This window comes from Zootoca vivipara, chromosome 8 (genome assembly GCF_963506605.1).
Source record: "Zootoca vivipara chromosome 8, rZooViv1.1, whole genome shotgun sequence".
Taxonomy (NCBI): domain Eukaryota; kingdom Metazoa; phylum Chordata; class Lepidosauria; order Squamata; family Lacertidae; genus Zootoca; species Zootoca vivipara.
Genome location: NC_083283.1, coordinates 37,133,106 through 37,151,671, shown reverse-complemented (window position 1 = coordinate 37,151,671; position 18,566 = coordinate 37,133,106). Strand labels below are relative to the sequence as shown.

The 18,566-nt window shown below is 41.9% G+C and overlaps 1 protein-coding gene across 3 annotated transcripts; it reads left to right on the top strand.

Annotated features, from left to right (window-relative positions):
• The first annotated feature begins 490 nt into the window (after window positions 1-490).
• Window positions 491-17,768, top strand: LOC118089970 (monoacylglycerol/Diacylglycerol O-acyltransferase). 3 transcript variants are annotated; one of them, XM_035125196.2, is made up of 7 exons: window positions 491-4,799; window positions 5,633-6,010; window positions 8,619-8,783; window positions 11,249-11,442; window positions 13,046-13,106; window positions 13,672-13,811; window positions 15,748-17,768. In XM_035125196.2, exons 2-7 carry the CDS (start codon window positions 5,692-5,694, stop codon window positions 15,844-15,846), a joined length of 978 nt encoding a protein of 325 aa, XP_034981087.1. In that variant the 5' UTR covers window positions 491-4,799; window positions 5,633-5,691; the 3' UTR covers window positions 15,847-17,768. The 3 variants fall into 3 exon arrangements, with proteins under 3 accessions (XP_034981087.1, XP_034981086.1, XP_034981089.1); XM_035125195.2 differs by lacking the exon at window positions 491-4,799 and having other exon boundaries at window positions 4,806-6,010; XM_035125198.2 differs by lacking the exons at window positions 491-4,799; window positions 8,619-8,783 and having other exon boundaries at window positions 4,806-6,010.
• The last annotated feature ends 798 nt before the right edge of the window (window positions 17,769-18,566 follow it).

Sequence of the window (18,566 nt, the reverse complement as noted above, 5' to 3'; positions counted from 1 at the left end):
TCAGGCTGTACACCGCCCTGGTACTTTGCAAATAAGTAAACAAAACAGTTATCGATACAATTACATCACCAAATTATATGATGCAGTTGGAATTAAGGTGTGCTTGGAATTAACATCCACCATTTTTTAAAGGAGTGGTTGTGCAGGAGAGACAATGTCTTAATGGGTGTGTGTAGGATTGCAGCCTTGGATTTGAGCTGCAATATAATCATACATGAACCTTATTATTTATTTATTTTCAAAATATAGTCTGCTCCCCCCCCCCACAAGGTCTAAGGGACAGTGGACCAGCCCCCTGCTGAAAAAGTTTGCTGACCCCTGGTTTACAGGCAAGATTGCAATAAAATAACACAAAAACCAATCAATACAGCACCATTATAAAATCACAAATTGCTACTAAGTCCCTCCCCCCTTTTTAAATGGAGTTTATTGTTTTAAAAGGGGGGAGGGACTTAGTAGCAATAATTCATTATAAAACTGAGGACAGAGGATTAAAATCTACAGGGTAGTAGAACCAGTGTAAAACCAGTGTAAAACATAGCTTAAAAGGTCTAAGAAAATAAAAAGCTATTTGTCTTGCTCAAGAAAGATATTACAACAATTGCATGGTGTGCCTCTCTGACAATAACATCCCACAGGCAAGGGACCAAGACCAATTCTGAACAGGCCTTCTTACATTGTTACAAGATCACTTTACCATAATTTTGATGTAGCCTATGCATGGAATAGAAGGCTGAAAATCCAGTCACTGAGAGACACAGGAGCATAGGCGCAGCCAGGATTTTTGTTGGGTGGCAGGCTTTTGTTAGGGGGGGGGCAGAACCTCATATTTGTATTGACTTGTATTGATTTTAATGGATTTGGGGGGACAGCTACCCCCCTGCCCCCCTTGGATACACCCATGCACAGGGCAGCCTACACCATCACGACCAAAATCCAGGTGAAACAAATACTTAATAAATATAATAGACTCTGTTTGGGGGGGGGGGGGAGCTTGCCTTTATACGCTTCCTTGTACTGTTTCATTTCTTTGATAAAGAAACTAACTGCAAGTTAGCCACGCGTCTATCTCTCTGACCTGCTCTTCCTGTCAGCCCCATGATACACCTGAAAATAATGACAATCTGGTAGTGATCATATAGTGGAAATAATGACAATCAGGAAGTGCCCTGATTTTAAACCACAGGGCCTAGGGCTTGCCAATCAGAAGGCTGGTGGTTCAAATCACTGTGACGGGGTGAGCTCCCGTTGTTTCAGTCCCTGTTCCTGCCAACCTAGCAGTTCGAAAGCACGTCAAAGTGCAAGTAGATAAATAGGTACTGCTCCAGCAGGAAGGTAAACGGTGTTTCCATGCGCTGCTCTGGTTCACCAGAAGTGGCTTAGTCATGCTGGCCACATGACCCAGAAGCTGTCTGCAGACAAACGCTGGCTCCCTCGGCCAGTAAAGCGAGATTAGTGCCACAATCCCAGAGTCGTCCACAACTGGACTTAACTGTCAGGGGTCCCTTTACCTTTACCTTTAAGTTTCCTATGTATTTCTTCGCATGCATTCAAAAGTGATAGCCCTTTTCTTTGTCTTAGAAAACACAGGGCAGGCTCATAGAATTATAGAGCTGGAAGAGACCCAGATGATGATCTAGTCCAACCCCCAGCATTGTTGGAATACAAGTTGTCTCAAGCTGTATTATGAGGCCGCGTGTTTATGCTGGATCAAGGAGTGGCTGATTTTTTACAAAAACATAGATATATTAGACCTGGAGGGCTTTAATAACCGTTTTGGCTGGCACACCTATCTCTGGTACGAGAAAGCAAGAGTTCATAGAGAATTTAAGAACCACGTAATAAGAAGATCTCTATACACAGTTTGGGTAAAAAATTAGGTATCTTGGAGCAAAAACACCATGGTGGTTGTCACCAATGGAGGCCATGACTGTAAAAAAAAAAAAAAGGTCAACATGAGGGACGAGTCAGTAACAGATAAATAAATTCTCTGGGAGGAAAATAATCGATTACAGCTTTAAAATTTTGACGAGATAAAAAATAAGGTTACAGGCTGGCTAGAGCAGGGGTTCCCAACAAAATTTTCTCGAGGACCCCTCATCAACCGCTATTGTGACAAGGACCCCCATTAATTCCTAATCCTAAAATTAAAAAGTGAGAGCCAAATTAAGAGTCTTTTTATATTTTATATTTTTAACCAACGGTCCATTTTTAACTACACGAACTGTAGCTTCCGCGAAAAACAACGCTTTGTTTACAAACACTACTGTTTTGCAAAGAGACAGCGCGCGCCAGGGAGGAGGGAGGGGAATGGAGAAGACAGGGTATCTGCGCAGTAGCGCACAAATGAAGCCGACGCGTGCAAAGCATCTTGGGGAGGTGAGCGTTAGTAGAATGCGCACGCTGCCTCTTTGCAAAACAGTAGTGTTTGTAAAGCGCCACCTAACGGCATACAGCAGAACTACTGCCTGTATCTAATTCTAGTTTTGCGCTAGACTCTGCTCATGCAGGAAGCGGCCAAAACAAAAAATCTGTTATCATACGAAATATATTTAATATATTTTTTATTCTAATAGCATCTTGCGGACCCCTCTGGCATAGCTCGCGGACCCCTGGGGGTCTCCGGACCACCTGTTGGGAACCACTGGGCTAGAGTATCACCAAATACATGAATTATTCAAACAAGATAGAAGGGATTTGGTCAATAACTTTCAAGATTTGGAAAAAAAAAACCTTATAACTAGAAAACTCTATCTGAAATGTATAAAATTTTATTAGCATGGTCGGTAAAGGATGAGGAGGTAAAACCAGCTATGGTGAAGTGGAAAGTGAATTTAGGTCACAATATACAGTTGTCAGAGTGTGGGAAATTATGGAAGGAGGACCTTAAATTCACAACATGCTACACTATTAAGGAGAACTATATGAAGATGTTCTATAGGTGGCACTTAACACTGAGCAGACTTGCTTTAATGTATTTTTAAAAATTGAACAAGTGTTGGAAATGTAAAGAAGTGGCGGGCACAACATATCATGTTTGGTGGACATGTAAAAAGATGAGGGAATTTTGGTAATTTATAACAAATTTAAAAAGAGGTTTAAAATCTCATTCCCCAAAAAGCCTGAAGCATTCCTCTTAGGAATCACTGAGAATGAAATTCCAAGAGACTTTAAGAAAATATTTATGTATGCCACCATTGGAAAATGGAGACCTTGCTGACCAAGAGAGACTGATTGATCAAATTGATGGAGTACGGTATGTGGAATTGGACAAGCTGACAGGTCAGGTAAGAGATCAAACAATACAAAAAATTCAAAATGATTGGAATATATTCAAACAATATTTGAAAGACTGATGCACCTAGAGACCTATAAGCTCAGCTAACTAGCCAGGCTAGAGGCCTTGTGCCTTATCTTGTGCTGGGAGCAGCTTTAGTCCCAAGGTTGTAAACAACATTCCTAAAAGTCTACATTTGACAAGAGAGAGTACTTTGTTTCCTTGCCTAATGAATACATAATGGAGGAAAGACCATACATGGTATAATTAGTATTGTGCTGTAACTTTAGATTGGAGGAAGTTTATGCATATGTATTGCTTTAACAGATAACAGCTATGCATATAAAGTAAGCCCCATCCTTTGGGCTTTGTTCAGCTTTTGGAGAGTTATCCCACTGAGCCTTTATTGCTAGCAGTAAACATCCTTTTGTTATTCCTCAATGCTGCTGGGACATTTATTTTGCTACAAGACCATTATGGAGAATTAAAATTTTTGACCTGTTTAGAATAACTCCTGTAAGGAAAAAAATAGTAAAATATAATGAACTAGGTTACTGAATAAATGGCTGTGTTAGGAGGGCAGTTAACTAAGTAAAACTGAGTACCCAAGTAAGGAGGGGAGGGAAGTCAAATGCTAATGGATTACAAATGAATCAAATAAATAAGTATGCATTTGTGTGTCATCCCGCTTTATTATGTTTTAAATATATATTGTTTAATTACAGGAAAACCAAGTTGTTACAATGTGATATGATGGATGTATGTCTAAAGAAACCAATAAAAATGAACTGGGGGGGGGAGAATACAAGCTGTCCCATACAGGGCTGATTCACTTCTTCCTAGAATCACTTCCCTCTCGTTTCCTTCTCTATTCTCAGTTGTTGTTTTATGGGCCCTGCCGCTCCTGTGGCAATACTGTACATTGCGTGGGCAGGACCACTTCAGGCTGCAGGCATGTTTCAATGCTGCAAAGCAGCTGCGTGCCAATTAAGGGGGATGGGGACCAGCATGCCATGGAGAAGGCTGGGCTGAATCCTCTTCTTATGTCATGGTATTTTTTCCCCTGCAAGGGGCACTGAAAGATGCCAACCTCCACCTGCCTTCTGAAGTGGTACAACCCAGCGCGGGTAGGAGGTTGGGGGGGGGGGTTCACATTAGGTTTCACAAAAAGCCTTTCTCTGCCGTATCAGTGGCTCAGTGGCGACATTTGCCAAAGGCGCGTGACGCAACAGGATAGCCGGGAAGCGGCCGAGAGGCGCAGCTGCCCCTGGTTGTGAGGAGAGGCTTCCTTCCCCTTCTGCAACCGGAGGACGGCGCGTAACGTCACACTGTATTGCGGCTCCCCCGTCCACCGGCACGCAAATTCCCACCTGCCCCCCGCCCAGCCATAAACCAGCGCTGGGCCCAAGCGCGCCGCAACCACTCGGCGGGGCCCCTGCGCGCGTCTCGGCGTCTCCGCCGCGCGCCAGGAATGCTGAAGTTGAACCTTCGATGGAGCACCGCGATCCGAAGCCGCGGAAAGGTGAGTCGGCGGCGAGGGCGCGCCTCGCAGAGCCGAGGGGGAGCTTGGGCGGCCTCTGGCGCGAGGGAGGCGGGGAGGAGCCCAGCTCGGAGGGAGAGGGATGGCGAGGCGGAACGAAAGAGACGGGCCTGAGGGACGCGGCGCGGGCTGGAAGCCGTTTGCGCAAGACGGCTGCTCATGAACGTTGGCACCAACAGTGCTGTACACAGCCTGGGAGTAATTCCCGTGGAACTCAGTGGGAGTAACTTGCGAGTAGGCACGTGTAGCATTGCACGGTCATCCGTTCCCTGGCTGGGCTGTTGAAATTGGACACCATCGAAAAGGGATAACAAACCACGTCAGACATGATGCTTCCATGTTTGCCTGCCTGGTGGCAGGTGTAAGGCCTAAATCTCCAGCTGGGTTTAATATTACTATTACTATTTTTATTATTTTATTATTATCATGAAGCCTCCAAGTCTGCCTGCCTGGCCTCTTCCAGATGGCGGGTGTGAGGTCTGAATCTCCAGCTGGGTTTATTATTATTATTATTAGCAATAACAATTAATAATCAACAAGAACAATAGCAAAACATTAAGAAAACTGTGTGTGCCGTTAACTAATTTCAGCTGGGTACAAATAGACATTCTACCGGTAGGGGATCTGCATTTTCCCCAATTAGCCTCTATCTGCAGAGCTGCCCTGTGACATCACCAGGGGCTGGGCACTGAAGTGTCAGGGTCTGGGATGCTCCTGGCCTGGCAGTCCTAAAAATGGCCTTGATTTTCTGGGCAACGTGACACCTGCTGTGATAATTGCACTGCATTAACCACAAGTTTCTTTTCTATATCTAGGGCCAACATTAAGAAACTGCTTCTTCGGCCAAGTTGCTGTTTAAAATTTTAGGTAGAAGATGATCAGTTCATTTTCTTATTTTGAACAAGAAGAAGTGACGTGGCTCATGGACCTACTGAAAAATTGGATGTGTCCAAATAATTATCTAGGGATTTTCACAGACTATACAGTGTACCTCTTGGTGATATTAACACCATTCATAATTCTACTGTCACCTGTCTTAGTCATTCTTGGATGTATTTACCTTTCTAATTTTCTTCTGAATATTTACAAGATAAAGATTAAGTTAAAAGGAGATGATTATCTCAGTAAGTCATGGGACACTGGAAGGAGGGCAGTGCTTTCTCTTTGGGACATGTATGGCACAGTGTGGCATGGTAAGCACCATTTTCTCCCCCCTTTCAAATTGCGCAGGGACAACTTGGGTAATAGGATTATTTATTAAAGTTTTTGTTAGAAATATTGCAGAAATCAATTTTAATAATATTCACTTTTATCATGCAGTTCAAGTGTTGAAAGCACTTTGCATACTTTATCTCAGTAAGCTTGACAACAGCCCAGTAAGGTGGACTGGTAGCATTATTGACTTGCCTAAAACTGTGTAGGCAGCAGTCCTTTATATGTTTACCTGGAAGATGTCCTGCTGACCTCAGTGGTGCTTACTAATGAGTATGGGATTGTATCACTAGGCTACAATTCTATTCATACTGACCTGAGAGTTAGCCATATTGAACTAAATGGGTATTATGAATAGACCTCTATCTAGCTATCTATCTACTCACTTTAGTTGAAAATGTGAATAGACATCCATTTATTTATGTTCCCAGAGTGGCTTACAAAAGTCACCAGCAAAGCAGTCCTTTTCCTCAGACATACAACTTCAAATGACAAAAACAGACAAGGAAAAGGGGATGAGGGAATAGTTAAAAGGCAGGTCAAGTACCAGTTCTAACAGTTACATTTCTTACAGTAACCGGCTGGGATGAAAGGTAGCTTGATAAGAGTGGCTGCCAATGAGTGACACTTGAGGAAGGGCCAAAGAGGTGACGGAATAGCCCTGTTTCTCTTCTCTCCCTCTTCTTTATGGCACTTTGGTACTTGACTACATGAACAGGGTGAACAGGGACTTGCATTATTGTATGAAGATTCCATGCATCATTAAAAAAAATATTATTATTTTTACATGATGGTATGGTAATTTAGTAAAAGTACTGACATCCTTGGAAGTGAAAGCATCATTATTCAAACCACAACAAGATGTGTACCAGATACATCTAGAGTCCCTGTGCTACATGAATGTAGGGTCTCGGCAAATGCAGTGTGTTTCACTTTTACATGGGAAACAGCACAGCTTTGAGCAGCATTGCAGTGAATAGGAACTGGGGGATTGTTGTTGGTTTCTCTTGACAGACAGTTAGCATCCAATTGGTTTCATAGGTTCAGAAACTCATTGTTATTATGATTCAGGCCATGTGTAGATCCTGGATACCAATCACTTAATGATAGTAAAGAGTGAAGGGCTATATCAGTTTTATAGGACTCGGGGTCAAACAACATATGACACTCTGCCTGGGGGTCTTTCCAGGGGTGGAACAGTGGAGATACCCAACAGTAGGTCTGTGCACCACCTGTGACCATGAGGCATCCCCATTCCCAGACTAGAGGCCCCCAATTTCAGTTTCTTCAGTTCTAGGCTGGCTCTCAGAGCACCCCTCACATGCAAACAACCCAGTGCCATGGGAACAGGGAAGATGGCAAGCCAGGCAGGAGTTTCATACCTGTCGGCAGATTGTCCAGTTGGCTGTACTTTTGGCTATTTGGGAGGTGTATAAGCTTCAGCCTTGATCAGGGCTGGGCTGAGAAGCAGGAAGGGGTGAAGTGTCTGAGAGGAATTCACTGTTGGGCTTTTACAATTGCTCTGTCAGCACATGTGGCATTTCTGCCTGCCAGATGGAATGATCCCTCCTCTCCTCCCAACACATGATATTCCAGGGTTTCTCTCGACTCTCCAGAGTAGATTGGGGGAAGTAGAACAAGTAGAACATGGCACTAGATAAGCCCTTGTGGTGGCTTCTACTAGCAGGCATCCCCAAACTACGGCCCTCCAGATGTTTTGGACTACAATTCCCATCATCCCTGACCACTGTTAGCTAGGGATCGTGGGAGTTGTAGGCCAAAACATCTGGAGGGCCACAGTTTGGGGATGCCTATACTAGAGTGTCAGGTTAGTTGCATCCCGCCCTGTGGTCCTAGACCTAGATAAGCCTTGGGTGATGTTTTTCATTCCTGAACCAACAGCTCCTTTAGAGCTCCAGGCTCAGCTTTCCTGAGCTGCCATAGCTGCCAAGTTATCCCTTTTTTTAAGGGAAATTCCCTTATGCTGAATAGGCTTCCTCGCGAGAAAAGGGAAAACTTGGCAGCTATGTGAGCAGCAGAAACAGGTAAATGTGCAACTCTGTCTTGAGTTTTAAAGAAATTAATCACAGGCACAGGAACTGGTGATAACTGGGACCAAAGCATGTGGGAAGGAGGTTAAATCCGTCCCTTAACAGCCACAATGCCAATGAGCATTTGCCTCTCAATCCAAAAAATACCAGCAATGATGTGTAGGGGGGGAAAGCTACTGGTGGAAGTTTATGCCCTAAGGCTCAAACCTGTCTAGGAGGCTGATTTTTGTCAAAATCGTTGCTGGGAAAGGAATGACCACAATGGAAATCTTACCTTATTCTCATTATTATTATTCTTTTTTTAAGCACAGATGTAGGTGCTCACTGCACAATTAAAGTATCATCTGGTTCGGCTGTCACTGTAGTGAAATGGGGGTGATACAGGCTACTCAACACTGTTAGACTAAAAAATTAATTTGGAGTCCATTTCTGACTGCAATAATTTGACATTCCTTGCAATTTCTTCTGTTGCTTTCTGCTAATCTTAGGGGCTTGATTGAAGCAATGCTAAAACTCTTGTATTCTGTGCTTTGAACAGGTTATGAGGTGCACGGGATGGATAAAGTACCAGAAGGACCAGGGCTTGTTGTATTTTACCATGGAGCCTTTCCTCTAGACTATTTCTACTTTGTATCTAGACTCTATTTGCAAACAGGCAGACTCTGCCAATCAGTGGTTGATTACCATTTTTCCAAAATACCAGGTAAAATGTAGTGGGTGTGCATGTGCATTGTGTTGCAGAGCTTTAAAATGTACACCATAATTTTAAAATGCTAGTCCTGAAACACAGGCATACCTGAGTACTGTTGCACTGCTGAGGAATGTTTGTTCCTCTTCAACGTATCTTGATAGGAAATAATATGCATCTTGCCTGGACCTCTGTTAGAAATGGCCAGTCTCTGGGGCAATTTTAGAAACCCCCAGTCAAGTCTCTAGGTATGTCATAATTGACATTTCTACTTGCTGTGTTTACATTGGCTTTAGTTTGCTTCTACATTTATATAGGTTTATCCAGATGTGCCCAAGGACTAGGATTTCTCTGTAACCTGGGGGTGTCTAGGATGGCTCTTTCGGTGTCTTATTACCCCTCTGAAAATAAAAAAATAGGCCAAGATTAGCACTTTATGTAGTATCTCCTGGAAAGTTATTTGAAGGATTCAATTGCTTGCCTCAACAAACCAAGAATAATTAACTGTATACTGCCCAGAAGGTGCCTTACAAGATGTGCTAACCTGCTGATAAAACTGCAAGAAAAGTCTAGAAAGATGCACATAGAATAAGAACACGAATGATGGACTCCTCCAAAGAGATACAGTGGTGCCTTGGTTCTCAAACTTAATCCGTTCTGGGAGTCCGTTCAACTCCCGAAACCATTCAAAAGACAAGGCACGGCTTCTAATTGGCTGCAGGAGCTTCCTGCACTCAAGCAGAAGCCACATCGAACGTTCGGCTTCCAAAAAATGTTCACAAACCGAAACACTTCTGGGTTTGCAGTGTTCAGGAGCCATTTTGTTCGACAACTAAGCCGAGAACCAAGGTACCACTGTATTTCACTTGCTGTGCTCCCTGGAGCCATTGCTGTTTTGAAAGCTCTCAGCTCTCCTTATCCAATGCCTTTCCTTCTCCACTCTTTTCTAAACAATCTGCTTCCTATGTTTTCTAAATTTCAAAGCCTAACTTTAATATATTGTCTTGCACCACTGTGTATTCTAACTACCTGAATGCCCCGTGCAGATTCAAGTCTTGTTGCCTTTGGTTTTTTTTGTGTCTGTGTCTGTGTGTGTGTGTGTTAAGCCCACATCCATGAAGCCCAAATTGTTATTTTAAAGAGCGATATTTTTGTTTGCCTCTTTCAGAAAATAAGTTTTGACCTTGAAAGCTTTTAGATCAGGGGTCAGCAAACTTTTTCAGCAGGGGGCCAGTCCACTGTCCCTCAGATCATGGTGGGGGGGGGGGGGCTGGACTATATTTGGAGGGGAATATGAATGAATTCCTATCCCCCCAAATAACCCAGAGATGCATTTTAAATAAAAGGACATATGCTACTCATGTAAAAACATGCTGATTCCTGGACTGTCCGCTGGCTGGATTTAGAAGGTGATTGGGCCGAATTCGGCCCCCGGGCCTTAGTTTGCCTACGCATGTTTTAGATATAACTAGTTTATGTAAATGTTGAATGAACACATTTTATTTTTAGTGATTTGTTTCAGGTTCTCAGCACTCAGTTATTAAGTATCAATTATTAAAGAAAATCTCAGTTTAGTAAAAGATTTCTGTATTTGTGTTTATGCCTATAGTTGTGGGGTGTGCCATCCAGAACAATGTAACTATTAGTCCTGCAGGAGTCAGTGTGCTTGTGCCCCCTCCCTCCCTCCCTCGCTCCCTTTCTGTCTCCCATCCAAGTGCTAACCAAGCCTGATCCTGCATAGCTGACAAGATCAGACAAGATCGTGTTCAGGATAGTAGCTAGGGAGCACTCACAGAGTAGGTACAACTGATCATGTGTTAGGGAGGAGAAGCAGCTGTGCTCGCTGTTAAATTAACTGTGGGTTTCTGTGTTTGATACATTTGCCATGGATGAAAGGAAGGGAAACATTGGAATCAAATGCCTTTATAAAAACACATTTCAGAACACTGTTATACAGTATGCATAATTAAGCCCTGGTAATCCATTTGCAATATCTAAGGTTGAAAACCTTGGAAACGTAAGATGACATCCAATTATGTGCATGGATTTTGGGTTTCCTGTCTACCTCTCTAGCCCCCGAAAAGCCCATAAATTCTGTTTCAGAGGATCCTCTGATCCTCCAGAGCAAATTATGGGGGTATATGAGAGGTTGTACAGCTGAGGAAGGAGAAGCCTCTTCACATTATTGAATGCCTGCTTATGCTATGTTGGAACTTGCCCTTAATTCTGAGTAACTTTTATTGGATTCAGTATTTCTGAAGATACATACATAGGGGCAGGCTGCATGAATGGCATGTAGATTTGCTTTCAAATTAAATGTTAGATGTTGGGAGAATAATATATCAAGCTTTGGTTTCATAATGTGTATATAAAGATTTTGGTGTTCCAAAAAAGGATGTGCAACAAGCTGCATGTATGTTTGCATGGATGAATTAATGTAATGCTCAGAAACACAAATGGACAAAGTATTTCTCCTGCAGGTATCAAACTGTTTTATAAAGTACATGGCCTTACACATGATGGAAGAGAGGAATGTGTTGAAATTCTGAGAAAGGGATACTTACTTGGAGTCTTACCAGGAGGAGCCCGAGAAGCGCTTTTTAGTGATGAAAACTACAGTCTCTTGTGGGGTAGCCGCAAGGGCTTTGCTCACGTGGCCAGAGATGCAAAAGTGGTGAGTGGCCAGATGCTATAGATTTGAAGTGTGTGTTTCTGGTTTTTGTTGTGGAAAATGCATTTGCAGCAAAGCCATAAGAGAACCTTTCGAAAGATCAGTGACGCTACAACTGTTTTATCCGTGTGTGGTGAGAAAATACTGGCAGGTTGTCTGGACATGTCATGGGATGGGAAATCTCATCTGCTGGACAATTCCACCTGATACACTGGTAACAGGATAAAGGCTACAACCTTTCAGTAGGACAATGACCAGCAGTGCCTAGGCACCAGATGCATTTAACTTTAAAGGGAAGTAAAACTTACTTGTGGAGGGTAAAATACGTTAACATGATCCAAAGGGGAGGGGGTTGGATCCTTGAAGCAAAGATTTTTCCTTTTGTCTTATGCACTTGATATTTTCTAACTTCAAAAAACTTGTTAGGTTTTAGGGATTAACCGCCCTGTGATCTTTGGGTGAAGTGTGGTATATAAATTAATAGAATTTCACTTATTATTTATTTAATTATCTGTTCTGCATTTTGATTACTGCCAGTGCTCAATTCCTAATAAGAGGCACAATCTAGTTAAAGTAAGGCACTTTTACCTTCCATTGAATTTAATAAGAGAGTTAAAGATATGAGAGTTAACTCTTTCCCACTGGAAATCAATGAGATTTTTTAAAAAATATATATTTGGGCTCATGCCCCACGACAGCTGAAGAAATATAATTTATTTATTTATACCACCTTTCTTTCACCGTGTAACCCTGGGTGGCGCCCATGTGATTCCCGGGTGGTGGCCAGGCACACATCAGTTCAGCTTCAGCGAGGTGGTGGGCTCTTGTGCCTCCAGACCGCACCCTGGGATGATTAATGAAAGGGAATCCCCTCCTTTTTTCAAAATGGCAAACAGATGCATGAATATTCTCTCCCACCCATTTTCTTAGTATTAAATTGCTGAGTAACTTTCTCTAATTTTCATTGGCAGTGACATTGCTTTTATCACTATGTGAATGAGTCTCAAACTCTTGTCCTTCCCCTTCCCCAGTGCAACTAGGAGGGGGAGACTGGAAGCTTTGCTTTCATTTTAAACAAACTTCAGTGTAGCATTATGCCTGAAATTGGCAAGCTGTTTAGTTAAACTTCAAACATTGTTTCAATAAAACATAGTTCAAAGATTTCTTGACAATGAAGTGAAAGTTTCTGGTTGATCTCGCAGATGCACCAAAGTGGCTGGGGAAACCCAGCCAGATGGGCAGGGTATAAATAATTAATTATTATTAAAATTATTATAATGCAAAAAGCCAAAGCTTATTAATGTAAGGATTAAACCATAGTTCATCATTACATTGAGATGTGTCGATTTCAGTTTATTCAATGAGCTTAAAATACTGATGCTGAAATTTTGAGAGACATAGGTGAAGTGATAAGTTTCATTGGAAAACTGGTTTCAGAATTGTGGCATCTTACCATACAACACCTTCTTTATACATGGATATAACATCCATGAGATGATATCCTTTTTGTGCATGGAGGATAACTATGATATCAATACAGGATATTTAAGTAGTGGAGGCTGAACTATTGCCCTAATTGTGGCTACTTTTCTCCCACCTTTCTCAGCCTATCATCCCTATATTTACAAAAAATCTTCGGGAAGGATACAGAACACTTGGAAAAATATGTAAGATTGATTCCCCTTGCATCTTCCCATATCAGCTTATGCCCTAGGGCTAAACACATTACACATAAGTAAATTCCACTGGCTTCAGTTGGACTTCTGTATAATTGTGTTTAGAATTTTTCTCCTGGAATATTTTTGTTGTCATCTTGAACTTTATGCTGTCATGCATCCTCTGCGTTGCGTCACACTGTCTTATCCTAGCTCTTTTTCCTTTAGCTGCTCCATCTCTGTTTGTGTGGTTCTTCCTCTTCAGTTTCTTTGAATTTGTTTAGGTGTCCAGTTGTGCCTGGTCCATGGCCAGGTAATGCGGATTTACTTGTACTGTAGTCTAGTACGTATTTATGCACACATCAGCACATTGAAATCCATGAGGTTTAAAATATGTATAATCATACAATGGATTGAGGCTGCTTATTGTGCATGATAATTTAGACATACTTTTTGCACAGTTAGCACCAACTGCATGGCCTTTGCTCATCTATTATTAAGGCTTCTTCTCGTTCCTAAGACTATTATCATATTACCGGATATTAAAAATGAGAGTTTCTAAAATTTCTACACACAGGGCCATTTAAGTGGCTGTATGAACGTACCCGCTGGCCAATTGTTCCTGTATATGGAGGGTTTCCAGTAAAATTTTGCTCCTATGTAGGAGATCCCATTCCTTACGATCCAAATATAACAGTTGAAGAACTAGTTGAAAAGGTAAGTTTGGTGTACTAGGTTTTATTAATACCTGTGTTCTAAAGTACAAGGCATATGCGTAATGTAGTACTCTGGGAGTGCAGTCCTATGCACACTTTTCTGGATGTACATCTTACTGAGTTCAGTGTTTCTTGCTTTTCAGTAGGCATGCATAAGGTTACATGGTTAGGATGCAATCTTATACCCATTTACCTGAGATCGATTCAGCTGGACTTACTTCTGAGTAGACATGTATAGGTGTGCACTTAAACTCCTCACTGGAGTATCAGGAAGTCCTGGGGAAGAAAACAGAAGAGATGCATTGCTGAAATATTGGACTCAACAGAAGAGAAAATGGCAGTGGCCAAAAAATGCTGAGGTAAAATACTGGGCTCATAGAAAATAATGGAAGGGACCCAGCGTACCCTAAATGCCTAATATGGTTTTTGGTTTTTATAAGAGCATTATAGATAAGAAACCAGTGTTGCAGGTTCACACAGTGAAAGTATCAACACTTGCCTGAAGACAGAGAAAGTGGAGCAGAATTAACCTATGGTTAAATTGACTCCTGGGTTTCAGTGGGCCTCTTCTGTCATTTTCTGATGTGTTCTTTTGTGCACACCGGGAATTTGAGAAAAGGGGAAGATTACAAAACTTGGGAGGGTGTCCTCCAGTGTGCTTTGTAGTGGGAAAAATATTTCCTCAAGTTTATTTTGAAAGGTTGTGGGGTTAGTTTCACTTTCCCATTAATTTCAGTAGGAGTAATTAGGCATCCTGGTGTGTATTCCTATGTAGAAAGGGGTGGAGAGAGGCATGCCACTTTTAAAGGCCTGCTGGCTTGGAGCAACCAGGCTGGGAAGTGGGGTAGTGTTGAACTTACCTCCTTCCACCCCACTTGTGTCTTCCTCCCTGCGTCCCTTGGTTTCAGTGAGAAGATAATTAGTTGTACCAGCTTGAGGTTCTTCCCTGGAACATTCCATTTCAGGTCCTAATGACAGCTACCGCTGGAAGATCGCTGGTGGTACATCTATGCAAATGGAGTTTTCCACGGGTATAGCAGGAACATACAACTCCTTTGCTACAACAGCTCCTCTGGCCTGTTGATCTGTTTCTGGGCACAATTCAAAGTGCTAGTTATGACCTATAAAGCCCTAAGTGGCTTAGTTCCAAGCTGACTGTATTTCCGCTATACAAACCAACTTGGGTTTTGAGATCTTCAGGGGAAACCCTTCTCCTGGTCCTGCCACCCTGACAGGTCTGCTTGGTAGGGACTCAGGTGAGGATCTTCTTGATGGCTGCTCCCAGACTCTGGAACTACCTCCCTAGGAAAGTTAAAGTGTTGTACTTCTGCTGGCAGATGAAGACTTTTTCATTGCAACAGGCCTTTTGAAACTGATTGCTTTTAATGAAAGAAAGGGCTGGTGCCATGCTGGTTTTATTGTAATTATCTGTATGGTTTAAATAGATTCGAGATACAGAGAGTTTTAATTCTATCAATTTTTAATTGCTTCTTTCTGATACCTGTAAGTCATCTTGAGTCCCTGTCAGGGGAAAAGGCAGGGTATAAATAAATGGATAACAATAACAAGAATATATGGTGAACATGGGTTCTCCACTGGTAGATCATTAGATCGAAGGACAAGGGGCACTTCAATGCTATTCTCCATCTGGCAGATTTGGATTTAGGATTGCTCTGCTGATAAATTAAGTGTAATTTGCTTTTTTTTAAAAAAAAATGAAAGGGAGGGAAGAAAAGATGGAACACAACAGGACACATGACCTCTGAGAATTGGACTATTAAGTGACAGAGCTCTACTTAAAAATTGGACCTACTAGGGTCCACAGCCACCCCGTTGTGTAGAAGGGTTAAATACTTTAAACATACACTTGCATTTATATGTTTTCCTGGGGTTATATAAAATTAAGTAAACATATTATTTTCTGGATTTTTTTTCAGACAAAGACTGCAATAGAAGATCTCAGACATAAACACCAAAAAATGCCAGGTAGCATACAAAGAGCACTGCTGGAACGATTTTATAAGATTCCAAGTTAATAGTAAAATTCTTTTGAAAATGTATATATTTCCTCCCTAACAGTCTTGCGGTATTTTTTTATTTATACAAGCTTCTCTTTTGTTGTAATAATAATAATAATAATAATAATAATAATAATAATTAATTAATAAATAAATAAATAAATAATTTGTACCCCACCCATCTGGCTGAGTTTCCTCAGCCACTCTGGGCGGCTTCCAACAAAGATTAAAATACATTAAAATGGGTAATGCACAGAAACTGCACCTTGCACTCTAAGAAAAGTGCTTGAGTTGAGTTTTTGCCAGCTGTTTTGACGGCGGAAAACTTATTTATCCAATTCAATTGGAGTGTAGGCCTGGTTTTGGCATTGAAACTGCCTGGGTCACCCTGGTGGGGGTCTTTTGCTGGGAGAGAGACGAGTGCAACTGTTGATTCTCCTGGAGCTCAGGGCACCTTTTCATACCATGAACCATTGTATCCCTCTTTCCAAGTTACTCCTGGGTAGCACTGCTCTTCTGCTCATACCATCTTGGCGTACCAGGTAAAGTCCTACCTGGCCAGAGAGTCTGGATTCAATGTTCCATGTGCTGGTTACCTCCTGTTTGCATCACTGTGATGCATTTTATATGAGGCAGCCTTTGAAAACTGGCCAGAAACTTCAGTCAATACAACATACCAACTTGGGCTAGTCATCTTCGCTGGATCCCTTTATACCTTTAACACAAGAAAATAGCTCATCTAGTCTAGCATCTTGTTGTGGTGGTGGCGAACCAGAGGCATATGGCCCTTTTAAGCCCTTTGTGCTTTGAAGCCTTGGTATCTGAAGGCTGGCCCTCATTCCACATATATCTGCCAGAACCGAAAATAACCATCAGTAGGATGTTTCAGAAGGAAATGTGTTGACTGGAAAGAGAAGATGAGGCTCCCAGAGGAAAAAGAGGGCTTAGTGATTTTGTGGGATGTTGGGGGAGCTTTTAGGGCAACAATCAAAAGAAAGCAGGCCAGAGACTGGGGGCGATTCTAAAGGGTAGGCTAGGAGTGAAACAAAGTTCTGGTTTTGCAAAAGAGCAATAGTGTGAGGGGTGCTATGGAAAGCATAGGAAGGGAGAGTATGAGATATTGGGGCAAGAAAGTCAAGAATGGAAAAAAGGACAGCAAAGGAAAGAGAGAAGGTCACCCAAAGAAGGAGGGGGAGGAAAGGTTCACAGGAAGGGGGCATTCAAAAGGCTAGAGCAAAAAGAATTGTTTTGATGCCTGAGATGGAAGTGGGTGAATTAATGATTAAAATGAAAACCCAAACCCCAATTTCCTGTCTTATCAAAGTCATTGGGCTGGATTCAAGTAATGTTCTGCACTAATGGAAACCAACATAAGGAAGATCCTGTCCCTTCCTAGACTAGCAATAGGAAGGTCAAAATTAGCAGGAACTGTGCCCATACCTGTTGGCCACTTGTAAGTTGATTTTGGTTGTGGTGACGCAAGCTGGACTTTCAGCCTTCTAATCCATGCAAGGCTCCATCAAAGTGATAGTGATCTCATAACTGTGTGAAAAAGCCTGTTCGGAATTGATCCCTTGGCCATGGAATGCCATCATCAGAGATGCACACCGTACAATTGCTTTCATATCTTTCTGGAGCAAGACAAATACCTTTTTATTTTTTCAGGCTGTTTAAATTATGTTCTACATTGGTTCTACTACTGAATTTTATTCCTCTGCCCTGAGGTTCATAATGAATTATTGCTACTATGTCTCCCTGCCCCATTCTAAACCAATTTTCCTTTTTTAATATATATGTATATATATATAATGGTGTGTTGTTGATTACTTTATTTTTTATTTTTTGCTATTGGTTTTAATCCCTATTTGTCATCCTGAGTGTTTTGATTATAAGATTATACATTGTATGTATTAAAAAAATAAATTCAGCTGCCCAAATGAGGTTGGTGTATGATTATATTGTAGCTCAAATCCATCCAAAACTGCAATCCTACACACACCCATTAAGACATTGGCCCTACTGACAACCACTCCCTGATGGACACATGAAAACTTGTTGGATATATTGTTCTATGTTCCAAGTACATCTATCTGTAATTCCAACCACAGTATATAATTAGGTGATGTAACTGGATAATTTATTTATGCATTTATTAAAGTGTTGCTATGCTTACCTATTCGAGAAAATGTTAAACAACTGCATAGGCTTGTTAGCATAAAAATTCTCCAAGGAAATCAAAAGCAAGGATTCCTGGTGATTTTTGCTCAAAGACTGTTTAACAGCATGGCACCAGTAGCAATAAATGCTTGGATGAAGCCAGTTGGGCCTTTGCAAAAATGGACAGCTAATAGCACTCCTCTGGATAATTTAAGTGATTGGGCTAAGATATAAGCACTGAGGTGTTCCTTGAGCTTACCTGGAACTAAGTTGTTCAGTTATTTGTATATCAGTTGCAAGAAGCTGTTGTCTTGTACAAGACCAAACCAATTGCCTGGAAATGATGGTGGGAATTTCTGAATTTGCCTTTGTATAATAAAAGCTAAGGTAAAGGTAAAGGGGCCACTGACCGTCAGGTCCAGTCGTGTCCGATTCTGGGGTTGCGGCGCTCATCTCGCTCTATAGGCTGGGGGAGCCGACGTTTGTCCACAGACAGCTTCTGGGTCATGTGGCCAGCATGACAAAGCTGCTTCTGGCGAACCAGAGCAGCACACGGAAATGCCGTTTACCTTCCCGCCGGA

Coding starts and splice junctions, on each gene's coding strand:
- LOC118089970 (XM_035125196.2), top strand. CDS start 5,692: ATGATCAGTTCATTTTCTTATTTTGAACAAGAAGAAGTGACGTGGCTC. Junction 8,784..11,248: donor CCATTTTTCCAAAATACCAG/GTAAAATGTAGT, acceptor TTTCTCCTGCAG/GTATCAAACTGTTTTATAAA. Junction 13,812..15,747: donor TTGAAGAACTAGTTGAAAAG/GTAAGTTTGGTG, acceptor ATTTTTTTTCAG/ACAAAGACTGCAATAGAAGA.